This window comes from Eucyclogobius newberryi, unplaced genomic scaffold (genome assembly GCF_026437365.1).
Source record: "Eucyclogobius newberryi isolate DKJ021-1_F unplaced genomic scaffold, fEucNew1.0.hap1 SCAF_6, whole genome shotgun sequence".
NCBI classification, from domain to species: Eukaryota; Metazoa; Chordata; class Actinopteri; order Gobiiformes; family Gobiidae; genus Eucyclogobius; species Eucyclogobius newberryi.
The window spans coordinates 30,711,943-30,736,249 of record NW_027316278.1 but is presented as its reverse complement, the minus strand read 5'-3'; the positions used below and the strand labels follow the sequence as shown (position 1 = coordinate 30,736,249).

General features: G+C 39.4%; 1 protein-coding gene across 4 annotated transcripts in view; it reads left to right on the top strand.

The window, feature by feature from the left end:
• grid2 (glutamate receptor, ionotropic, delta 2) overlaps window positions 1-24,307 on the top strand; it is a 788,159-nt gene that overhangs the window by 450,948 nt on the left and 312,904 nt on the right. For all 4 annotated transcript variants that reach the window (XM_072433310.1, XM_072433308.1, XM_072433309.1 and 1 more), the window contains exons 7-8: window positions 3,321-3,482; window positions 8,591-8,710. In XM_072433310.1, the coding sequence (XP_072289411.1) occupies window positions 3,321-3,482; window positions 8,591-8,710 (282 nt within the window). The remainder of the gene's footprint in view (window positions 1-3,320; window positions 3,483-8,590; window positions 8,711-24,307) is intronic.

Sequence of the window (24,307 nt, the reverse complement as noted above, 5' to 3'; positions counted from 1 at the left end):
TGGAGGGCCCCAAAGCATTGAATAACACATAAATAAGGCACTCTCTTTGTGTTACTAATATGAATCAATTGCTCCTTGAGTGTAAAAAGCTATTATAGAGAATCAAGCCCTTGAAATGGATTCATTATTTGCGGGCTAGGGTTTGTTTAAGGCTGTTTTTTGGAGCTAACAGAAAGTGATAAGATCGTGTGCTTTAAAAAAAAATCTTCACAATATCAAAAATTGTGGGTTTAAATTGGAGCTGGATATTAGCGCTGCTGTTGTACTTTGTTAGACTTCCATTCTATATAAATGATTTGCCGCCTCATCCTGTACCAAAAAATACTGGTAATTGTTAAAAAACTAGAAACTGTTAAGTTGGATTATGTCAATGATCGATAGGTCGGACAACTCATTGATCTCAAATGCAGTTAAAATGAATATATTTGTTATTTTGCTAAAAACATAAAAAATGTTGTCACAGAATAGCAATTTTTTTAGGTTTATCATTTAACATCCTCCATGAAATTTCCCCATGTGTGGACAATAAAGGAATATCTTATGTAATTGATGACATCACACTAGGGAATTATCCAACAAACACTGGGCAAAAACTAATGTCACTGCTGTTTTTATTTGACAAATACAAATATATGAGAGTGACTTTATTTTGTTGAATTATTTTAGAAGGTCAAAAAATCTGTAAATTATATATCAACTTTAGATGGAATGTGTCCCTAGTGTGATGTCATTTTCAACAGATTTTTCAACATTTCTCCATAAATACCTGCTCGATTGGTGTAAAACTATAATTGTATAATATATAATATAATTATAATGTGTGCAGCAGGTATAAATACACCAAATAAAGTCAAAATTAGAAAATCGTAAAAACCTGTCATGGCCCTTTAAGTCCAACTGGATCCAGAGCTTCTCCCATCTTTTTGAGGGAAAAAATCCAATGAAAGTCTAAGCTGTATGTAATATTTCTGAAAATCATTGTGCAACCTCCGCGGATGGAGATGAGGACCATTTTTAATCTACATATTAAAGTGCGGATGCGACTGGAGGAAGGCTGTCCATCAGAGCGAGAGGAGAACACCGGGGAGAAGGGGGAGAGGCGAGTGAGGCACAGAGGGGGGGATGGGTGAGAAGGAGAGGTAAAAGAGAGGAGGAGGAGGAGGCGAGAGGTGAAGCGATCAGCTCTGTGGTCAGACGGTGGCCCCAAAGCCCAATTTCACACCGCACTGAAGCACATCAAGCACACACGCTCCAGCCCCACATGTCTAAAGGGGACATTACTCGACCTGCGTTCATTTCTTTGACCAAATTTACAACCTTTGACTTGATTGAACCCGTTTCTTTATTCTAAATCATGAGGCTGATGCGGTAGACCTTGCGGAGACAAAACTCGAGGTTCTTCCAACGCATTTGAGTCCCTGCGTTGCCTGGTAAACACGTACACGCACACTCGGACACGTCAATGGTCATTTACAGACGGCAGGGTTGAAAAGTAACTAATTGCAGATACTCACAGTTGTTTGAGTGGTACTTTTTTGCGTGTATGTGTACTTGTAGTAACTGCGAGAAATTCTGGCATGTACTGTAATGTACTTTGTGGTATTTCACCTTTTTCTCTGCTCCTTTCTACACCCACGAACACACTGAACAGCACCTGTACCATGTTCTCTGTTCAGCCTGAGCACAGAGAATATGTGGATTTAGGTTTAATACAACGTGACTCAGCTTGAAAGGAGACATTTTATCTTTAATGAGGTTTCAACCATGTTACAACATGTTTCCTAATCATTAATTTACTCAAATGTAGCAATGAGAAAAAGAAAAGAAAAAAAGTTGAAACAATGGGCCTCATTCATGAAGCGTTCTTATGCACAGATTTGTATTTAAGGCCTTAAAGCCTTTTTATCATTCCCAAAATTGGTTCTTAATGGATTTTTTTCCTCTGCAAGAACAAATCCTACGAATAGTCAGGAACACTATTATATACATAAATGATACGGTTTTCGAAAATGATCACCCTGAAATTGCAGCCAAAAATTCTTATCCCCACATGAGTGTTAGTTTTATATATTTACAAATTATTATATTGTATAAAATAATCGTGGATGCTAAATGATGAACAATATGGAGCATAAACAAAAGTAGACTTCTCAACAACTCTCATTTAAGAAGTTATTTGCCTTCTTAAATGCACATCAAGAATCTGGCACAGAGTTCTCTCAGCATCTTCTTCTAAAGTGGAAGTTAAGAACATTTTCTAAGAAAACATTCTTGAATGACTCTTATGCTATATCCTCATGCTATATGTTCACATTGTAATGTTTCAAAGGCCCTCTTTTTCATAGAGGAGAACAATGTTAAATGTTTTTTCTTTGCTGGGTTCATTATACTCTTGTTATTCACAGACTGCATTTATCCTCAAGGTTTTCCTCCGTTTATTCATAAAGGAAATTCGTATTATAAGAGAAAAGTAGCTCCTTTAAAAATGTCTCAACGCGTTGAAACAGTTGCCAATGAAAGGCTCGTTGAAAGGGGTCATTGTGTGTTGGACGATGGCCATGTATTACATCCTTTGCATTGGCCTTCCATTCATGTCAGCCATTACAATAAGAAATGCCCTTAATATATGCATCAGACAAGTACAGTACATGACAGTTCTATATGCATTGAGCTTAGCCTGAAGGTGCAACACAATGGGTGGACATAACTGACTTAACCATTATTGGCAGCAGGTCAACGTTCATTAACTGCCATTCAACTGATTGGAAGAAGATACTCAATGGTAAAGTTCTTCTATGTAAGTTTATAATGAGGGTCTGCCTCCTTTTGTCTCAAAGTAGTAAAAGTAAGAAGTTAGAATATGTGTTTTTCAAAGCACTCCTTCCAAATAAAAACATGTTTGGGACGCATGTTTGAGACTGCAAATCCACATGGTCTTTTAGTCCTTAATTGAATGACTTTCTTCACCATCTGAAAAAAGCGCTTCTAAAACTGTGTGCGCGGCTAAAAATGAACGCATGAATGCAAAGGGTGTGTGTGAGCTAGAGAAAGGTTTAATTTTAAATACACACTTTCTCCTTTTGCGGTTTAAAAATCACATACCCCATGTTTAACACTGGGAATCCATCTTGGCAAAGCAAGAACATCTCCAGGTGGCACACACTGAAAAGTCACAAAGTGCACCTAAATGCAACAGATGTTTACTAGTAAATCTTGTATTCTCTGCTGTTGTCATTTTTGGCCTTCAGGCATCATTTGTCAGCCATATGTCGCACACTAACTCTGTCTGTGTTTGATTTTTTGTTTTTTTTTCTCTCCAGATAACGAACAGGTACGTCTACGACTCAGTGCTTCTGCTGGCCAACACCTTCCACCGTAAACTGGAGGACCGCAAGTGGCACAGCATGGCCAGTTTGAGCTGCATCCGCAAGAACTCCAAGCCCTGGCAGGGAGGCAAGAGCATGCTGGATACGATTAAGAAGGTACGGAGCACACAAAAACAATGAAAACAAAAAGAGGAAAAGCCACATGTGCAATTTTGGCTCACAGCGTTTTACCTAATAAATAAAAAGCAAAAAAAAGGTAAATATATAGCATGGAGGTTAACGTTTTTACTAAAAGGGATATTTCTCTGCTTGGTCAAGACCTTTGTTGGAGGATTGGCCTCGCTAAAAGGGGCTGTACCCAGTTTTTTTCATGTAATAATGTAAAATCTGTTTTGCCACAGTACAGATATATTGCAAAAGCATCTGTTCAGGTGAAAATGCGTCAATTGTGCACTCTTTGCATCTAATTATGCAGCTTGGAACTGATTTGAAAAGACAAAGAGAGTGAATCTTCAAAAAAAATATCCGTGATTTTAAGATTTTATTTTCTTTCGTAAATGTCTTTTAAATGTTTTCTTTTAAAATGTGTGTGCCGCTATGTCTTTATTTTGTCCCAGGTCACCCTTGAAAAAGAGGTTTCGATCTCAATGGGTTCTTATCTGGTTAATTAAAGGTTAATACATGAGAAGAGATTATAACAGTGACGGCAAACCTCGCTCTTATCTCTGAAAGTTTTGTAAAGCTCATTGTGTTCAATAATTAGGATGCTCAATTATGTAAGTGATGAACACGTGTGGACTGCTGCAAAGACTCTGAAATGAGCTAGTTCTATTTTTAATGTTTTAAGACGGTAAAAATCAGGAACACAAAGTTGATCAGGGGAACGATGCTTTACACAGAGCAGTCACAAGCCGTGGCTGTTGTGTTTGCTATAATTAGGTTGCTTAACTTCAAGGTTTCGGCTATTTCCCAGCATGCCGTCTCCTGTTTTAAGTTGTCCTTGTAAAACTGATGTAGTAAAGTATGTTATATTCCGCCAGTCTGATGATAAATAATTCCCTGAGGGCCTGAATGCGATGCACGAGTCCTGGACCGATGAGGATGCGAGACATGTTGTTTACGTTTTAGATACCGTATTTTGAAAGGGCATCGGTGCTTTATTTTGACACATCAAAGTGAAAGTAAAAACTCCCTGAGGTTCAATGTGTTAATCTGCACTTGGAACCTGTGGTACATTCAGAAATGTGTCCAGGTGCAACGCGAGTCACGGGCGGAGTGTGCACATGTGTGTGTTGGACGTGCCAACAAGCCTGATCTGTTTCTAATGTCTAGCGTACATGTGACTGTGAATAAACCTGCCGAATGAACGGTCTGTCACACACTAGTGTGAGTCAATAGCGTGAGCTATAGTCAGCGCGAGTAGTTTTTTTTTATGCCGCTGCTTCATGAGTTTACAAGGAGCAGAGCGAGGGGCCGTTTGAGTGTAAAGAGGAGGAGACAGGTAGTGCCAGAGCATAATCTTACCTCTAAGATGATGCTTCACAAAACTGTTTGTTGTTGATGTGAGCCAAGGAAAGCTGACTTTCTTAAAGTCTCAAGCCCCGCCCCTGAGCGTTACCATGGAACTCATCTCACTAACAATTGATATAATTGAGAGCTACAATGAGGGGCCAATAAGCTTACATTTATATGACTTAATTAATTTGTGGCCATTATGTTTTATTTTAAAAATGATCTTCTGTATTAAAGCGTAGATAATTTAATTGTTATAAAGACACATTTTTGAAGTTTAAACATAAAAAAATGCAATATGAATGTTTCCTTTCTTTTTGCTGATAAACGTGAATAATTGCAAAATCATGATGTTTCTCGTCACGATAATCGTGACTCTAAAATTTGATATTGTGACATCACTATTTATCAATAGCCTTTTTCACCAAGACACTGTTTTCCCCACAACTGTGATTCCATAAAACTGTTTTTCACCTTGAGTTTAGTCTGCGCTTTAACACCGCTTTCATCACTCTAAAATCCAATTGGATCGATGCCCTGCGTTTTGATATCAATAAAAAAACGACTTGAGGGATGGCTCTTCGACTGACTGATGAAGCCTAGTGAAATGCTAATTTAGGATTAGCGTCAGTGGACAATAATAAACGAGGCTGCAACGTCTTTAAAATCTATCTGCGATTTTCACCTTGAGACCAGACGAGCGCTTTGGCAATACTTTCATCAGGGCGATAGCTGTCGCCGTATAGAGCCCCGGCGCTAATAGAGTTCTCTTCCCCGCCTCGCCGTGGCTTCCATTTTGCAAGTGGATAAGCGGTGCCTCCTCCACGTGAAGCCTGCGTCCCCAGTTGCAGCTGGTGATTCGGAGGTGTATTAACCCAGCTTAGCGCTTCTTTAAAACTATCAGTGGAGCTCTGGAATGGTGGAGTTCACCTCTGTGGAGAGCTAAGGCTGCGGTCAAGATTAATTATGTTCTGGACGCATCCAGTGTTAGCATTCGGGTTCAGCATTTCTTAAATGAGATGCTGAGTGTTTCGTACACCTCAAAAGCCAATACTGGTAGTGTCAGTTGTGTAAGGAAACTAAAATAAAGTGCAGTTATTATAAAGTGTTAGTTTTTTACCCAATATGATTAGAAAAGTGTGTGTTTTTTACTTGTGAATATAAATATACATGCTAAGTTTGAACTCTTTAAATCACTTCCCGCTATTGCCAACATGAGAGGTCTTTATGTTTAGAGCGCCATTATTAATTACAAGATCATCAAAGGTACAACACTATCAGTCAAGCAGTTATTAATCGAGGCGTAAGAAATTAAACCTATGTAGCAACAGGATGTTTTAGGTAATTAGTGTTGTGCTTTCAGATAAATATGCAGGAATACTTACTATACGCATACTGTAAGAAGTGAATGAAATAAAACTGACTAATAAAAGCCTACAACAAGGCATAAAGAATTTAACATGTGAACACAATCTGCAATTCACTTCTTCAACACAGCACTTATAATAAGGTAATTTACTGGCATACATGATCTTAGTTGAATACTGATATTGTTTTTTTAATGACCTTACGCTCATGTGTTACTCGTTTGTGGAGGGGGGCTTTCAGCCTAAAGCGTTTTTACATCTGCCTTTTAATTCTCAATGACGGCTCAAGGTGCTCTTGATGGCTGTGGAGCACGATGTTCTGTGGGGCTTTCCTGATGCACCTCCACGTCAGCCCTCTGAGGTTTTCTATCGCACGACTGCAACGCCTGTAGTAAAACATCCTACTACAAACTGACTTTGGACTTAGAAACATCTTAACGGTCGTTCTAAGCGAGATAAGAGACTTGAATGGGCTCTAGAAGAATATTTAAGGCCGGTGTAGTCTCTGGATTGCTCTTAAGGGGTCCGTAAGGCATTCACATGGCACTAAGAGGGACATTGTAGGCTCTTTGTGGACAATCTTCGATGAGACCAGCGACCCGGCTACGAACTTAAAAACCGGCTATGGACACTGTGTTCTTGTGAGGCAGCCATCAAGAACAACGATGAAATGAGCAAAAAAATCGCCCGTGGGACTGTTCGTAGGTCCCGTGTTTACATAATGAGTTTGTAGAAGGTGAACTGTTCCTGTCCCGCTCTGTCCTGTTTTTTGTCTAGTTTTGGTAAATGTTGTCTTTCTTCACGTATTGTCCATGCTACCTTAAATGTCAAATCAACTTGTCGAGGAACAACGGATGGAAAATTAACAATTTCAACAACAACGATCTCTTGCCTATTTACATGTTTATACCGTATTTTCCGGACTATAAGTCGTACCATACCAGACACTTACCACAGTTCTGTCTGTGCGTCATGTAGCTGAAGGTGCTACGTTAGCATACCTATTCACCATGTTCTCTAATCTGAAACTACATTTTAAGTCAAGTTAATGTCTGTTCTTGGTCTTGGATTTTATCAAATACATTTCCCCAAATACATTTCCCCAACTTATTCTCCAGTGCGATTTATATATGTTTATTTCTTTCTATTATGCATTTTTTGGCTGGTGCAACTTATACTTATACAACTTATAGTCCGGAAAATACGGTATGTGTTCATCAATATGTATTGTCTCTAGCTCCATCCATCCATCCATCCATTTTCTACCGCTTGTTCCCTTTCGGGGTCGTGGGTGACTGGAGCCTATCCCAGTGACTTCGGGCCTTAGGCGGGGTACACCCTGGACAGTGGCCAACTTGTCACAGGGCCAAGTCTCTAGCTCGTAAATGAATAATTAAAGACATAAACCGAATATACCCCTGGATCTTCTCCTCACTCTTAGAGCCAGCTGAGAGGAAGTGGAGAGCGGTTCGAACAAACATCCAGGGCTTCGGTTGACTTCGTCTTTGTTTAGAGCCCTAAGCTACTGCACTCACCCGCCCGGTCCCTGCTGCGGTCCCAAACACCCACCATGACTCACTGCAAACTGTCTCACACCTCTCACTCCCGGAACCAGGGTTACTGCCACGGTCACTGAGGCTCACCGTGCGCGGGGCCATAGAGGGCACGTCCTGCACACGGCACTTTGTTTATGTTCTGATCGGAAATAACCTTTAACTGCAGAAATACTGAGAAGAGCCATGTGAACTTCCAGAGTCACAACCTCTGCGAGTTTAGTGAATTATTAATGCAAGACTTTAAAAAAGGTAGCATTTTCCCCCGAAAAAAGAAAACCTATTGGTTAAATATTTAAGGACTTTTGAGAGATAAAAAGAAAGCACTTTGTCTTGCAGTCTGCGTTTTAATGTGCCCTACAATTCCCTTTGCAAAGTAATGCTATAATGAAAAGCATGCACTCTTACTGTGCGATCTGACCTCTAACTTGGCCAGACAAGTTACATAATGCACCATTAAAGCTTTCTTGTTCTACTGTTTCGTTTTGTGTGTTATTCACCATTTCCATTAGACATTGACTGGTCTCATTGAGGGACAATTCAAGGTTTTCAACGTCTTATTTAATCAATCTCACCATACAAAAAAGGGATTAAATCGGCACTAAACCCAAAACTAGACCTTTACAAGATCATGAATTAAACCAGGACTTGAACATGACCAAACCAAATCGTCAACAGGACTAAACGGGACTGTGATCGCAACCAGAACGAGAGCAAATTTCACGCCGTCTTCACACGGGTTTTGGTCTTACGCTGTAGAAATGTTGAAAATATTGGTCAACATTTAATTTTAAGCTTTATTTTTCTTTTTGTTTTTAATTGTTCTCTACAGTTTGGAGTCAGCGGTCTCACCAGTTTCCTGGAGTTCACCGACAACGGCACGAACCCCAACATCTTCTTCGAGATCCTCGGAACCAACTATGGAGAGGACCGAGGTCGCGGGGTCAGCAGGGTAAGCGCGGCACACTGAGCCCAACCACCTTCTCCCCTTTGTATTATCAATCACGTGCGAGTGTGTGGAGCGTTGTGGAGTGTGGGAAAGCGTGCGCTGTCATTTGCACTGTTTTTTCGGGCTGATATTGTGTTCCCAAATCGCTGTGTTTTGTGCTTGGTATTTCTTTGCCAGTGAACAACTTGCTATTTTCTCATTCTGTTAATGACTATTTCCTGGTGCAATGTTCTTTCCCGTCAGCGCTCACAGGGTTGTTATCGCCACTTTTCAACCAGCTTTTAGGAGCACAATGAATGCTAAAATTAATATTGCCGTCCCAGATTATTTCCCCTCAAACCAAAAATGCTCTACTTTGTAACAGAAATGTAATTCAAACTATGGCTTGGACAAGACAGCTCACCCACTGCGCCAATATGAGTGTGGCGTGTGAATGTGGTCGGAGGGCAGTTTACCATCACTGACTATGGAGTGAATGAACACAGATTAGACCAGGGGTGGGCAAACTACGGCCCGCCAAACTTGTGCAAGTAATATTTAAAAAAAAAAAAAATGTTGTTGCCTTTTTTGCCCTCAGGCATCTGTCTGCACGTGTATCCTTAATACCTATGACGTGAAATAAATCAAATAATAGATTCAATAGCCTATATTTGACAGAAACGTGATATTTTATTTGATATTTAATTTTGGGGATTTTTTTTTCTTCACACCAATGATGGCGGGCCGGCCCTCCGCTACTTGCCTGGATTCGAATATGGCCCACGGAGGAAAATAATTGCCCACCCCTGGATTAGACCCTTTGAAATGTCATCTCATGTAAATATCCAAGGTTATTTCCGTCCAGTCCTTGAGAGTCGGCTCCATTCCTGTCATCTATTTCCTTGTTATTGGCTTTTTTTTTGCGTTCAAAAGTGTATTCCATATGTATCAACATCCATCATTTCCAGTGTTGTTTGAAAGTCAAATGGAATGTTGATGTTGAAGACGATCTGCATTGCCTCATCTCAGCCCTTTTTATAAATTAACTGACTTACAATTACAAAAGACAGAACCAGTCCGTCAACATTTCTGTATTTGTACTGTAAGTTAGTTAAGTTAAAACTTCAAAATCTGCATATAATTGTGAATGTCTGTCGGTTTCTTTGTCCAAATCACCCTTGATCATTCATATTTTCTGTATAGTCAGTGGTTCATTCCAAATTCCCCATTGAAGTTGCATGTGAAGTTTCTCTTCACTTTTGCCTCTGATTTCCTCCATTTTGTAATTTTTTTCAGGGTATTAAGGTATTATGAAGTCATTATCCGTAATATGATGCATTTTGCTAAATATGATGGTATAATGATAAAATTGATTCCCTGGGATACCACTGCCAAAAGTTCCATGGTAGAATTTGGGGATCAAAGGTGAACTATGTACTTAAGTGATGAGTTGTCGCTAATTTGATCAGTCTTTATAACCAATTATAAGATGTGCAGCAATTAAAATCCCCCTTCAGCGTTTCTCATGCCTTGGCCTGCCTTATTGTCTTGTATATAGTACGTTCGGGACATCCGGGCGCACAGGTGTCGAGTACTCTATAGGCCCATCCATAAACACTGCCTGCCTGTGGTCCGCACCAGAGGGACCCGCTCGCAGCCACAGCTCGCTTTCTGAAGTGCGTGTGATTATAGATAATGTTCTTCGACGCCGACGTAGCGCAGCTTGCCATCTCCGACAAAATTAATCTTCAAAGCACAGCGTAATTACATTAAAGCGCTATTCCCTAATCAGAGCGCATAATGATAGCGGGGAGTTAAGACACTGGTTAGACAGTATCATTGCTGCTGAACGCTGACTGGCCTACGGTTGGTATTCAATTACGTTTATAATCAAATCAAATAATTACACAGCTTTATTTCTACCTTTAGTGCAAATGGAAGAAAGACAAGGCACCCTACATTGTACTTTTTAAACAGTTGCATTTTGTAAGCTTCTACATTCACCCTAACCCTAGCTTTCCCCTGATAGGCTAATGTCAGCATGGTGGCAATGATTTATAGAAAACGGCACAGGAGACCTCCAGAATTCTACCTTTGATGCCACAAATCTGGGACATTTGAAACAGGATTCATTGAAAACAAGCATGAATCAAGAGCCTACAGATCAAACCACCAGTTAAAGGACACAGATCGTTTTTCCAGATGGGTTCAGATGACCACAACAGAATCTTTTTCTACAAGCAGGAATTAAGGTTGTGCTTTTTGGCCTGCTTTCCCTTCTTCTTTCCCTGTGCTCACATGACTAGTCTCATGATTTTTAACATTTAGGGTCACCTTGTGCCCTGTGACGTTCCTTCTGTGATCAGAGTGCCTCAGGTTTGTACAGTGCCCATCGTACACGAAGGGCTACTTCTTTGCCACATTACTTTTGACTTCAAAAATGGAAACATAGTGATTTCTGAGGCTTAGAGCAAGAATGATGCAAAATACAATTCCTGTTTTTAATACGTGAATAACATCATACGTGAATAACATCATAACGTTGATCATCACCACACAGCTCACTGCAGTGGATGTGGCAATGAAAGGTCAGAGTTCAAAACGTCTAAAACGGTTCTTAAGGAAAAGCTCTTGTGGACCCTCAATCAGCACGGGGGTGAGAGAGTCAGGTATGATGTAATGCAGAAGAGGACTGGGCCTTTCTGAGGTTAATTAAGTTAGTGAGTGTCACCTCCTTCTGTGCAAAAGGTCTTCTATAATACCACCCATACAATCAGAATGTAACGGGACCTATAGTGGCCCTTTTTACCGTCCTAATATATATCATATCAGCAAAGACTGCCCTGTCCTGGTTTAGTCCTGGTGATTTTGGACGGTTACTCCTCCCACTGTGAGGAAGACTTAAGTGACAAAATCTCCATGTTTTTGTGTCTATTCTTTGGAAGATCTGTATATTATTTAATGCTTTGTGTACGTTTAACTAATAAGTCACAAAAAGTAAAGAATATATTTTACATCCCAACTGTTTAATCAAATAGTAGTTTCTCTGAATACTTTTTACTTGTATTTGAGTAATTCATGTTTTAATTTTTTTAATGATGACTTTTTTTCTGAAACCTCTCATATATAGATTCAATTAATATATAGATTCAATTAAAAAATCTGATGAGATTACAAAAATAGTAGGAAAAGCTGTAACTATATATTCAATTCTGAATGAGAAATTAACTTTACAAAGAACATTCATAATCTTGATCAACGTAAATAAATAAATATGTATTGAGGATTACATATTCACATTTTTGATACCTCGCCAGTATCAAAATACTGATATTTTTTGGTATTGAACCTTCTTTTACCCTACCATCAACAGGCCCAAATCTTAGCACATTATTTGATGCATATACAAGTACACTTCCTTTATTCAGCCTTGATTGTTAATGCTTTACTAGTTATGTGCACAAACCTTTCGCCCTTCACTGAGCTTTCTTGGGAAAAGCACGTTATTTTCCTGTCTGAATTATGAATGATCCCTCTACGCATTAGTGTCCATACTGTATGAAGTCAAATGTATTTCTCTTGTACATTTGTAAGGCCCTGCTCCCTGCCACTGATGTGTCATTTAACTGGTAATGAGTGCTCCACATGTATTTTGTATCGTCCTGAAGTCTGAATCATGAAGCAAAGTATACATCTAAGAGTACTTTTTACTACGCAGTCAATGCATGTTTGCTTTTTATTTCTGCTTGCTGTCTTAATAATAATTTTAAACATGGTCTTATTAAAATTGCATTTGTTCATTGTGATAAACATGCCACTTCTTCTACTTCTTCTTCTTCTTCTACTTCTTGCTCAAAGATGCACAGGTAATTGTGTTGCTATGGCAAATGCATTCAACTCCATGTAATCTTGTTAGAAGCTCTCAAGCCATTTATGAGTCATTATACAAAAACACAAACACCATACATCAAAGGACACTTTTACTATTACTTAAATGTAGCTGTCTTGATAATACCGTACATTTATTTCTCATTTAATACATTTGGTACATAAGAAGACCACCCTAATCACATATTTCACTTTACTAATCTTGTCCTTAGCCCCCCAATCCAATCATTGGCCATTATACATATTAAATAGTGAAAAACAACACATCGAACTGCATCTTTTACCATGAAACCTAGTTTGCTTGTATTCTTCCTTATTTAGCTAAAATACAATCTTACTACTAATATTTATTTGTAGTCTTTTCAAGGTTATATATTTGCTGACAAAAAAATTAAATTAAAATAAGTAGAAGTTTCCATGGACTACAAGTGCTAATATTTTTGTATTTTAATGAAAAGACATGCATGTGTTAGGTAAAAATTGGTAACTCTAAATTGGCCCTAGAGAGTGAATGTGAGAGTGAACTGTCTGTAATGTCTATGTCTCTGTGTTGGCCCTGCGATAAGTTGGCCACTGTCCAGGGTGTACCCCGCCTAAGGCCCGAAGTCACTGGGATAGGCTCCAGTCACCCGCGACCCCGAAAGGGAACAAGCGGTAGAAAATGGATGGATGGATGAAAAGAAGACCAAGATCCAAGTTTTAGCCCCAAACAAAACCATAAAAAAGCCTGAAGTCCAAGAACACATCTTTGAAAGTCCCAAGAAGCAATCATATGTAATATGTTGTCTCATATTTAGTCTGGACTGAAATAGCATCATAGTTTTATGGACAGAAACTAGAAATGAAAAATACATTTCTTCAGTGTAAATATTGACTAAATAAACCCTGTAATAAAAATATCTTAACACAATTACCAGTCGTCTTCATAATCATTTTTACACACAGTTTCTTTATTAAAATCAGTTTTATTAAATTATAACCATCACACTGTCACATATTTTACTTCTTGCTCAAAGATACACAGTTTATTTTATTACTGTGACAAATGCATACAACTACACACTTAGTCCTCAATCCAATCATGGCAATTACACATATGAACGTCATAGGGCTTTCTCTTGTAATCATACAACATGCTTTGAGGGAAAGTATTTTGATTTGATTTTGCATTGCATCTTGTATATTATTGCATGCTAGTTTCAAATTCAAGTAAAAGCCCAACACATCATGTTGCGTTTCATTCAATTTCTTCCCCCTTTAATGTTTAATCCTTTGTTGAATGCATCTACCCCATATATAGCTGCGACACGAGCTGCACATGCTGCAGTCTGGTCATAATGGCACAAGCAGACGCCTCACATTGCTCACAATTGTTTTCTCCTCCATGTGATTCAGTCATATTTCTGCGTCATTACCCAGCAAGGCCACAGAATATAACATATATATATATATATATATATATATATATATATATATATATATATATATATATATGTTCTCTTCACCGTCTACCACTGCTGATCACTTTGTTTGCCATGTATCTTTTAAAGAATGTCTCAAAGTGCTTGGATAACAATAGACACTGATGTGGTGGAGGAGGAGAAACGTATGAGGTTGAGAAGTGGCTAAATGAAGCACAGTGGTAGAAGATGGAGGGAGAAGGCAGAGACAGAGAGATAGATGGCCCTAATCGAGCTGTAGCGATGGAGGCATCAGGACGGGGCGTTACGGAGTGACAGCTATTACACTAGAACTGTCCCAGGCTGCACACACAAGCTCTTCTATTGTTTCACTGGCTAAAGCTGTGCTGTCCTGGTTTAGTCCTGGTTTGGCCCTGATTTACACTTGTTTTGGTCCTGTTCTAGGAAAGCTTTGAAGAAACTGTACTTCTACTGTTAACTATTAAATAAATGAGTAAATGCTTATTCTTCCCACTGTGAGTAAGTCAGTGACAAAAGGTTCATTTTGCCAATGTTAATGGCCTTCTGGTGTGTTTTTGTACCTATTCATTGGAAATTCTAGAATCTGTGCATTCATGTTTTTTTACTGCCCGAGTCACATGTTTTAACTTATTAAAAGATGTGACTTTTGCACATGTTTTTACTTATTTACTTGTGATGGGTAACCAGCTGTCCGCCAGCTCCCCCTGCTGTCTCTGGACAGAACATTAATGCAACATTTGCCGACATCGAGCCGAAGACTACTTAGCTGAGAAACCCTGGCTCGTTAAAACTGAATTTATATTGTTAAAAGTTTGCAATCTAAACTGTATTAAATCATATACAACTAAAACTAACACATTAAATAGTTAGGGCGGATCTGTTTTGCCTCAGTACGGAAATCTTTCTTTAGATTTGCTTTGATTAGCTCTTTCCATTTCGTATGCACAGATTTCATCCTGGGATTCTCCACTTCCTCCATATGACTCTTGCCATTTACCGTCTGCCAATAAGCCTGTACAGGAACCTCCGGCACAACACTACTCTCAATATTCCCACTGTGCGTCGTACTCCGGAACACAACAGTACAACAACGCGCTAACTTGATCTGAAATAAAGTAATTTTGTCACTGCGTCTTTTACAATATGCTCATGTGGGAAACAAATAGTTTAATATTTTACAAAGTTGGGTATCAAAGCTTTTATTTCAATTTAAAAAAAAAACACAGTATAATGTGCACAGTAACAGCTTCTGATATGACCTGTTCAAATCCTTTTTGTTGCAATCAATAAACCTATACTTAAAATACAGAAAACGACAGAAGACCATGCCTCTGGGCTGCTTTAAGACCTGAGATCTACAGCCTGTTCTGCCACCGAAGAAGAATCAGTGTTGTAGTAATGGCTATCCAGCTTAAATTGGGGTCACCTTCAATTACACTCTCCCGTCTGCTGTGACACATGTGTTGAATTACACTGAGTGACTCCCCGGCCCTCGCGCTGCTGTCATTATCCCTGAGAATACCTCTTTGATTATTACATCTTCATGACTGAGCGCTCCTTTTGACATGATGGCGTAATGTGGCGCCCTCTCTGGACAGACGGACGTAATGGTCACAGACGTCTGGAGAGTCCACACACAAGCGATACACACATTTGCATAAATCTTGTGACATGTTTAGAATTGCTGGGTTTGCCCTTTTGGCTTTGCATGATGATTAATGTCACTCCATATGAGCGTCAGCGGCTAAAGCAGGGGAAGAGTCAGTGATGCTGCTAAAGAGCATTCTTACCTTACAGTTAATCCAGTCAGGCCGAAGGCTTCTGACCTAAGGCTGCAGTGCCTGCCTTTACTCTAGTGGTAGAAAGTAACGTTGTACAAATGTACAAAAATACTGTACTTTCATAACTTAACTTAGAACTTAGTAACTTAAGAGTTACCCTACACCTTCTTTAAATACACAGTCAGAGATCAGACCCCCAAATGTTTTTGTTTATGCATTTTTTACTAATAACACAGTATAATCACATTATCACATACAACAACTTTTAACATTGCCAAATACAAAAAACAAAATCAGCCCCATGTTTTCACACAAGAGTTAACTTTGAGTCGATATCGTCCAATGTTTCAAGGCTGGTTTTCCGCCCCGAGACGGCAGGATGTACATTTTACTGTGGATACATTTAGCTTAGTATTTACATCCATCAATCCATTTTCTACCGCTTGGTCCCTTTCGGGGTCGCGGGTGACTGGAGCCTATCCCAGTGACTTCGGGCCTTAGGCGGGGTACATCCTGGACAGTGGCCAACTTGTCGCAGGGCCGACACAGAGACGTAGACATGACAGACAATTATTCACTCTCACATTCATTCACTAGGCCCAATTTTTAGAGTCACCAATCTTACCTAACACATGTCTTTGGACGGTGGGAGGAGCCGGAGAACCCACGGTAACACGGGGAGGACATGCAAACTCCACCCAGAGAGATCATGTGATGTTGGTCTGGTCCGGGAATCGAACCCATGATCTTCTTCTTGGGAGGCAAGAGCGCTAACCGCCTTTGCCACCGTGCACCCGAGTTAGTACATTTTCAATTTAATTTAAAATCTTACATTTTTGAAAAATACCTAAAAGTAAAAATTTATATTCACATTCTTGAGAGGTTATTTTTAAGCACAGATGTGGGTGACATCCTGACTAAAGGTTTGGAGTTCAAATCTTGGCTTTGCGCAAACAAAAATATACATATGAAAAGTCTCGACACACTGGGGCAGTACTGTAGTGCAGCGGGACCTTTCTCTTATGCATATTCTTATTGAATATGCATGCTCTGAGTAGGTTTCTTCGGGTGCTTTACTTGTTACTCAATTGTGTTACTTTTACTTGATTAATTCTTTACTTATGAAACACAATTTAGTACCTCTTTATGCCTTATTCATCCACTTTTTATTCTGGCTGCAACTGATCAGCACTTTTACAGTTCTAGCATTTTCCGTTTAGTGGGAAATTCCGATCATTTAAATGAAGAAAAAGAGAAAAGTATTGCCACTAAAACATTATTTGAAGCAGGTTGATTTGTTTTAAATGTTCAGAGTTCAGTGTGGCCCGAAAATGCCTTTGTGAATTTTGAACAGAGTTTTCAACATAAAGATAAAGGAGGTAAAGAAAAATGTGTGATCAATATATAACTTTTTTATACTAATGTTATAGATGTGATTGAACACAAGTCTGAGGCAACCCTAATCCGTGGCAGTGATTGTAATCTTTATGTTCAACCCACATTAGACGTATTTAAAACTCAAAAAGCTTTGTAAAACGATAAATAACAAACTCCACAAATGAAGAAAATATTGATTGATATCTGAAGGGAGATGAATCCCAGCTCGCCAATACACAATACAATCCATTTCTCTAATCCACTTTGTAGTCTGTACAGAAATAATGTACTGTATAGCCCTATATGCAAATTAATGAAACAAAACGCAACTCTTTGTAAAAAAAATAAATAAAACAATAAAACAATTGCTGAGGACATTTTTCTGAAATGTCAGGGTAAATGTTTAAAATTTACCCTGTATTTTGAATGGAATGTTGTGTATTGATGGCATAGGAAGAGCTTGGATTAATTTATATTTTTCAACATTTGTACTCAAACTATCACTTACTTGCTGTAAAATGGTGCTAAATATTTGACAAAGCTACTACAACTACTATCCCACCAAAGTAATACAAACAAATGTCATATGTACTTGAAGCTAACGATAATGGCTACCATACCTGGACGATTATCCTGTGTGCATGCGTTTGATATCTAAATGTGAAAGCTCCCCATTGGTATCCTTACACTAGAGCAAATATGTCTCCTTCAAAGCCTCCTTTCCTTTGATGCAGTAGTATTTGTTCTGTGTCTGTCTTAGAACAGGAACTACATGCATTTTTAATCCACTTGTTCCGGTTCAATAACATTTATTACACACAACTGCTTTTACTAATGTCTTTTCATAATTCATGGTTAGAGTCAGTGGTTTTCTGTCAAGACAGACCCATCCCCTCATCTGAGAACTGGGCTCATCATGTGCTATGGATTCCCTGTAAGAATGTGTATGAATAAATAAATGTAATCTGAACAATAACTGCTGGGGGTAATAATGGGCTCAGTCTTGAGCTTTAATTGCCACATTAAATCAATCAACATCAGCAGCAGGTTAGACTACTGTAGCGGCTGAGGACCTCAGGGACCGGCCTCCTGCTGGTGCCAGAGTCAGGACTAAACATGGACCGGCCTCCTGCTGGTGCCAGAGTCAGGACTAAACATGGACCGGCCTCCTGCTGGTGCCAGAGTCAGGACTAAACATGGACCGGCCTCCTGCTGGTGCCAGAGTCAGGACTAAACATGGACCGGCCTCCTGCTGGTGCCAGAGTCAGGACTAAACATGGACCGGCCTCCTGCTGGTGCCAGAGTCAGGACTAAACATGGACCGGCCTCCTGCTGGTGCCAGAGTCAGGTCTAAACATGGACCAGCCTCCTGCTGGTGCCAGAGTCAGGACTAAACATGGACCGGCCTCCTGCTGGTGCCAGAGTCAGGTCTAAACATGGACCAGCCTCCTGCTGGTGCCCAGAGTCAGGACTAAACATCGACGGACCTCCTGCTCCTCCTCTGTATTTCTATCTTCCTTTTTTATTGCATCTTTTACCTTGTGTACAAATTGGAGTCTACTCATAAACTTGTCTAAAACTAAATCCTCATTATTTGCTCTTACCAGTCATGTATTGTTGAATGTGGATATTTTGCATTTGTGACAATGCAGATATTAAATTGGAGTTGCATATTCATAAACCATTTAAAAATACACATATTAATGTGTGTCCTTTAGAATGATTTAAGATGCCGTCAACTCCTGTGGCTATTGTAGGCAACAAACCATCAATTATAATACTTGGCTGCTGAATAAATGTGTGAAAACGTGTCATTGAAGTTAAACGAAAATATCCAGAAGCGATGCCGAGAAATGCAAGAGACGACAGCTCATTTTTATGTTACAATTTAGACGCTGGAGTTTCGAAGTCAAATGGATATATCTGAGAGAATTAGTGGGAGCACAACTTTGACTGATATCGAGATGAAGCTGCAAGCACCAAAACATCTCCAAGGAGGTTCCACTATCCCCATTCCCCTTCCAATTATCCGTCTTATTAGTTTGATTTGCATGCATCTTTATTCAGTGAGGTCCCCACGCTTCAGGCCAGGTGAGAGAGAGAGAGAGAGGTGAGACAGGAGGGATGAAAATATGCACCAGAAATACAGAACAAACATGGAGTCAGTCTATAAGTTATGACTTTTATGCTTTATGAATTCTTCTGATTATAGGTCCAAAGACAAACAACAAAAAACACCCTAAAAATACTATTTAACACAAACCTGTACCGTAGTTTCTGGACTATAAGTCACACCTTTTTTCATAGTTTTGGCCGGGGTGCGACTTATACTTATATTTATACTTATATACTTATACTCTGGAGCGACTTATATGTGATATTATTTGTGATTTTCACACTTGCAACCGCATTTCATCCTCCAGTGCAACTTATATGTTTTTTTCTTCTCTATTATGCATTTTTTGGCTGGTGCGACTTATACTCCAGTGCGACTTATAGTCCGGAAAATACGGTAAATTGAGGTTTTTGTTGGAGAGGATTTGCAAGGTCATGCATTCAAAAGCCTCAGAAAGACTGCTGCATGACCCTAGTGGCCCTGGATCAAGAATATACTCTTCTTCAATTCTTTATGTAGTATAATAATGTATGTATAATAGTTAGTCCGCTCTCTCCACCAAGGCTCAAATCAAGCCCAAACAGTACCGTGCAGTCAAATGTGTTTGTTTCATATGTAAAAAATGAATCAAACTTCTCTCAACCCATATTAACGACATTTTGCGCTTCACTTATTGAAACCGCAGAGATTTTTCATTCCCTGCGATACTTTTTCCCCTTTATTTGTTCCTTGTTAGCAGGCATTATTTGTTTTGATGAGGACGGTTCATGCGTGTCCCTGATTGGCTAATGCACCTGTCAATCACGTCCAGCTGAATTTACAAAGATAAATAACGGTGAGCAGACTGATAATGAGCTGTAAATACTGTGAGGTTTGAATCAATCCATCAATCTTTACCACGCACAAGCTGAAACAAACGGCAACATTAGCAATAAAACACAGGCATTCACAGTTAATCCGAATTTTAGTCACTAATTTCTGAAAGTAATTGCATTTTTGGAGCTTCTGTGTCCGAGTTATTTGTCTTGTGGATCAATAAAAGATTGTGATTGAGTCTGAAAATTAAAAGAAAAATATGTTCCATGGCAGTGTCTTTTGCCCTGTGTCCCATAACGTCTTCTTCTACAGTGTGTCAAACACTTGCGCTTCCTGCTACAGTGCCCCCTGGTGGCCGTTAGCTAGTAAATCTCTCTAAATTAGACGCACCGTTGTAATGACACAGGGTTCAAAGCGTGGGGAAAAAGTAGCGGCTTTAAGTCTGATTGTTACGGCAAATGGAGACTGAAACTGTAAAAAATATTAGGAACTGAAAAAATTACCACAGTGTGAAAAACCCCAATTAATAAGTCTGCACTGGAAATATAATATTATGGGTCTTGACGTGAGTGCTGTGTATCGATAAAAAGGAAACGGCTAAAGCTAACGTGTGCTAGTTTTGTTTAGCTAAGTCTGTCAACACATCACCGGAAATACAGTGGTTTATCTCACGATAGAGTCGGTGTTTGGTAGGAAATTATTACTTTCTCTTTGTATCTGCTTTCTGCCATCTTTTTTCACCTGAGTCTGCGATCTCTCTTATCCAATCATCTCGCTCAAAAAGCTTTCCGGGAGCTGAAAGCGAGCCGGCCCTCCTCGGAAGCTAGACCTCTCACAGCCAACTTTGGATCGCTTGTATTGACCGCTACAGTTGACTTACGACAATGGAGGCACTTTCCGGCCATCCCGATCCGCCCCAAAGTGAACCAGTGGAAACGGGACTCTACTCGCTTCACGCCTCATGTACTCGCCAGTCCTAAACGTATTTGTTGGCTCCTTCTGACTTTGATTGATGCCTGCCGTTTGCTGCAGCTGGAAGGTCGCGTCCATCACCGTGAGCACATGCACTGACCAGCAGGTTGCATTCTGGGTGACCACAGTGGAGCAGACAGCAGACACTAATTGAAGCTGACAAACTGCCTGTGGTGTCCTTGGATTGGCTCTGGCGTGGCGGCGCATGCAAATTGGTGCTCACAGCGTCTACGTGTGAGAGGCCTGATATGGAAATGGAACCGGACAGAGTGAAGAGGAGTGTTCTGAAACAATATAGCCTCAGGGAGTAATAAAATAGCAACTGCGTATAACAAATAAGATAAAATAGCAAGTAATTGGGGTTCATATTTGGTCACTTTGCTTCTGGAAACGAGGCAATCTCTAAAATGATGATGTGGGAAAAACTACGCCCATAAAAACAACGTGTTCTAACCAAACTGTTCATTATTTGGTTATTGTAAGTCAATTATTATGTTTATTAATGTAAAAAGTCTATCACATCTGATTTTAATATCCAAAACATCAGCACAGGGCACAAGATCTCGCTTTTACATGTGTTTCATTAATCCTGTGTAGGAAGACCTCTCTCCTTGGAGCCTCCCAAAATACTCCAGTCCACATTTTCCAGCTTTGTTACGTCATAGGTCTGCGCTGTCAGCATTTCTACCATCAAATAGCGTTCAATAGGTTTTTATTCGTCCTTATGTAATTATCTCTTCTGCCAGTAAATGGTGCTTTAACTCAATTTATAACATGGAAAAGGCCTGACTGACTTATTGTAAAGTAATGTGTGCTTTTTGTCCACCAAAGAGCATGTTTAAAGGCTAATAACAAAACAAATACCGCATAATGTGTGTGTTTTTTGCGTCAGTTTTCAATTACCCCCTATCTCCACCCACTGCTTTTACTTTTACCAAACACATCACACTCCATAAAAGGTTAAAAAAATGTGTTGTAGCCATTTGTCAACAATAAAAACAGGTAAATCAAAATCTTCTGCTCGCTGCGGTGGATTGCAAGTATGAAGGGGCGGGGCCTATCAGTTCAGCTGCTGTGAACAGGAAGTCGACAGGTTTCTATTATCAAGGTGTTTTAGATCATTGTCTTCTTTAAATCCCAGATATCCCAGGATTAATTTTAGCTTGATCTATTACATGCTGTTATGCCATCTCTGAAATGCTTTGATGGCATCTCTGTTTGAGGACAACAGAGATCCCAACAGCACGCCATGTTTCCAACCGCTTCATGCCTCCGCTCGACACCTTCTGCACAACCTCTAAATTGTGAAAATGTTATACCTCTGGCGGTGTGTAATCACATGGCTATCTATTATCAGTTATTGAATTCAGCGAGCACTCCAAGGCTCTTATGGAGAAACGCCAATAAACTGGGAACAAATGGGCACAGAAGACATGTTCCAAGGTTAGCGAGTAAATAAAAACACACAAATCTATACCTCCCATCTTGTAGGAACATTACGCCACATCAGTTTTAGTCGGTTGTCTTACTTTTTATGTTGTTCACAAAGTTTACAAGAGGCTATTGTAAACTGATTATTTCTTGGTTGAAAACATCATATCAATATGTTTCATTTTAAATCGAGTTCCTATTATGGATTGCTTCTTGATTTATTCTTGATTATTAATTAATAACTGGATTTGTATAGCACATTTCAAGAAACTCAATACGCTTTACAGTGCACTGCTCAGTAACTATTAGCTACAGATAATATTGTAGCCACAGCTGCCCTGCGGCAGGGTAACAGGAAGTGAGGCTGCTAATCTACACCATCAGCCCCTCTGACCACCACCTGTCACTCACACACCACATTCATACTTGGCAGTTTGGGTGTCTTGCCTAAGGACACAATGGCAATTTACTTAAGCCGCCCAATGTCCAGATGCCTGTCAGTCGCAGACACATGGACAAGAATAAACAGATATAAAACATACTCTAAAACATGTAGCCCCCCTAACCCTCACCCTCACATACACATCCATCAGCAGTGCTCAAAAACAAGAGGATTTAAGAGACACTTGCTGTGCTACAGTCAGTGAATGTGCGTCTGATATCCCAGAACAAAGCTGTTTCCTTCAATGTGATGTAAGAATAGGGTTGTTACCATGGAGATGGTATTGCTGAAATGTTTCAGATTATGGCATCAAACATATCGATATGAGATAACTGGATAAATAGAGAAAAAATAACTAATAACTTGGAAAAACATACATCCTTTTTGTTTTTATGGAGATAAATATGTTTAAGGCCATGTTATGGAGCAATAGCATTTACCAACCAGAAGATAACTGGTTCAATCCTCACTTTAGTATCTCTGAGCAGGACTTTTTAATCCAAAATACTAAGGACGGGATTCACTTGTGAAAAAGTCATAATTACATATCATAAAGGGACGCTAAGCCGAATAAACTTATATTAACTTTATTACAACAGTGTTTCCTCATCATTAGTGCTCTCAAAGTTGTATTTTGGCTTGATTCCTGCATGTTTGAGTAAATTTGTGTTGCCCTGAAACTGAGGCTGGAGTGCTCAGAAAATTCTTCTTTTCACCTACCCCCTATCCCCCTACATTCCTGTGCTTTGGTGCGATTGTTTGACACTGTCATCCAGCCACTTTTCATGTAAATGACAATCAGTTCTGCTGTTTTGAACAGGAATTGAATGGACCCAATTCTATTACTGAGCCGTTTTACATCAATATTGTGGTTTACAATGATCTGATTTTGTTTTAGTTCAATACTAAACCGAAAAAAATGAAATACCTGGAATAAAGCATCATATGTCTCTTTTAATGCTATTTGTTTTGGTATTTAATGGGAATGTAACAAACTCTAATATAATTTATCAAATTACATGATTCTTTGCATGAAAAAAGAGTGAGAACTACATAGACCATGATCCCTTGCTCCATTTCAGTGCAGACCAAATGAAGAAATAACTTTTATAGCACTGATGATTTACACCAAAGACTTATCAAGCCTTCACAATATTGAAATGAATATTGCAAAGTGAGATGGTCATATTATCATTAGGGTTTATATTCAATGTGCTTTTATATAAGTGAGTAAGATTCAATTGGCTCTACGTAGATGGTCTGTTGTTCAGCGCTTCCTCCAATGGTTTGAAATGGCGGAAATGTTTATGCTGGAGCATTTTCAGGCTGTAGTCTAGAAAATAGAGACGTGAAAGG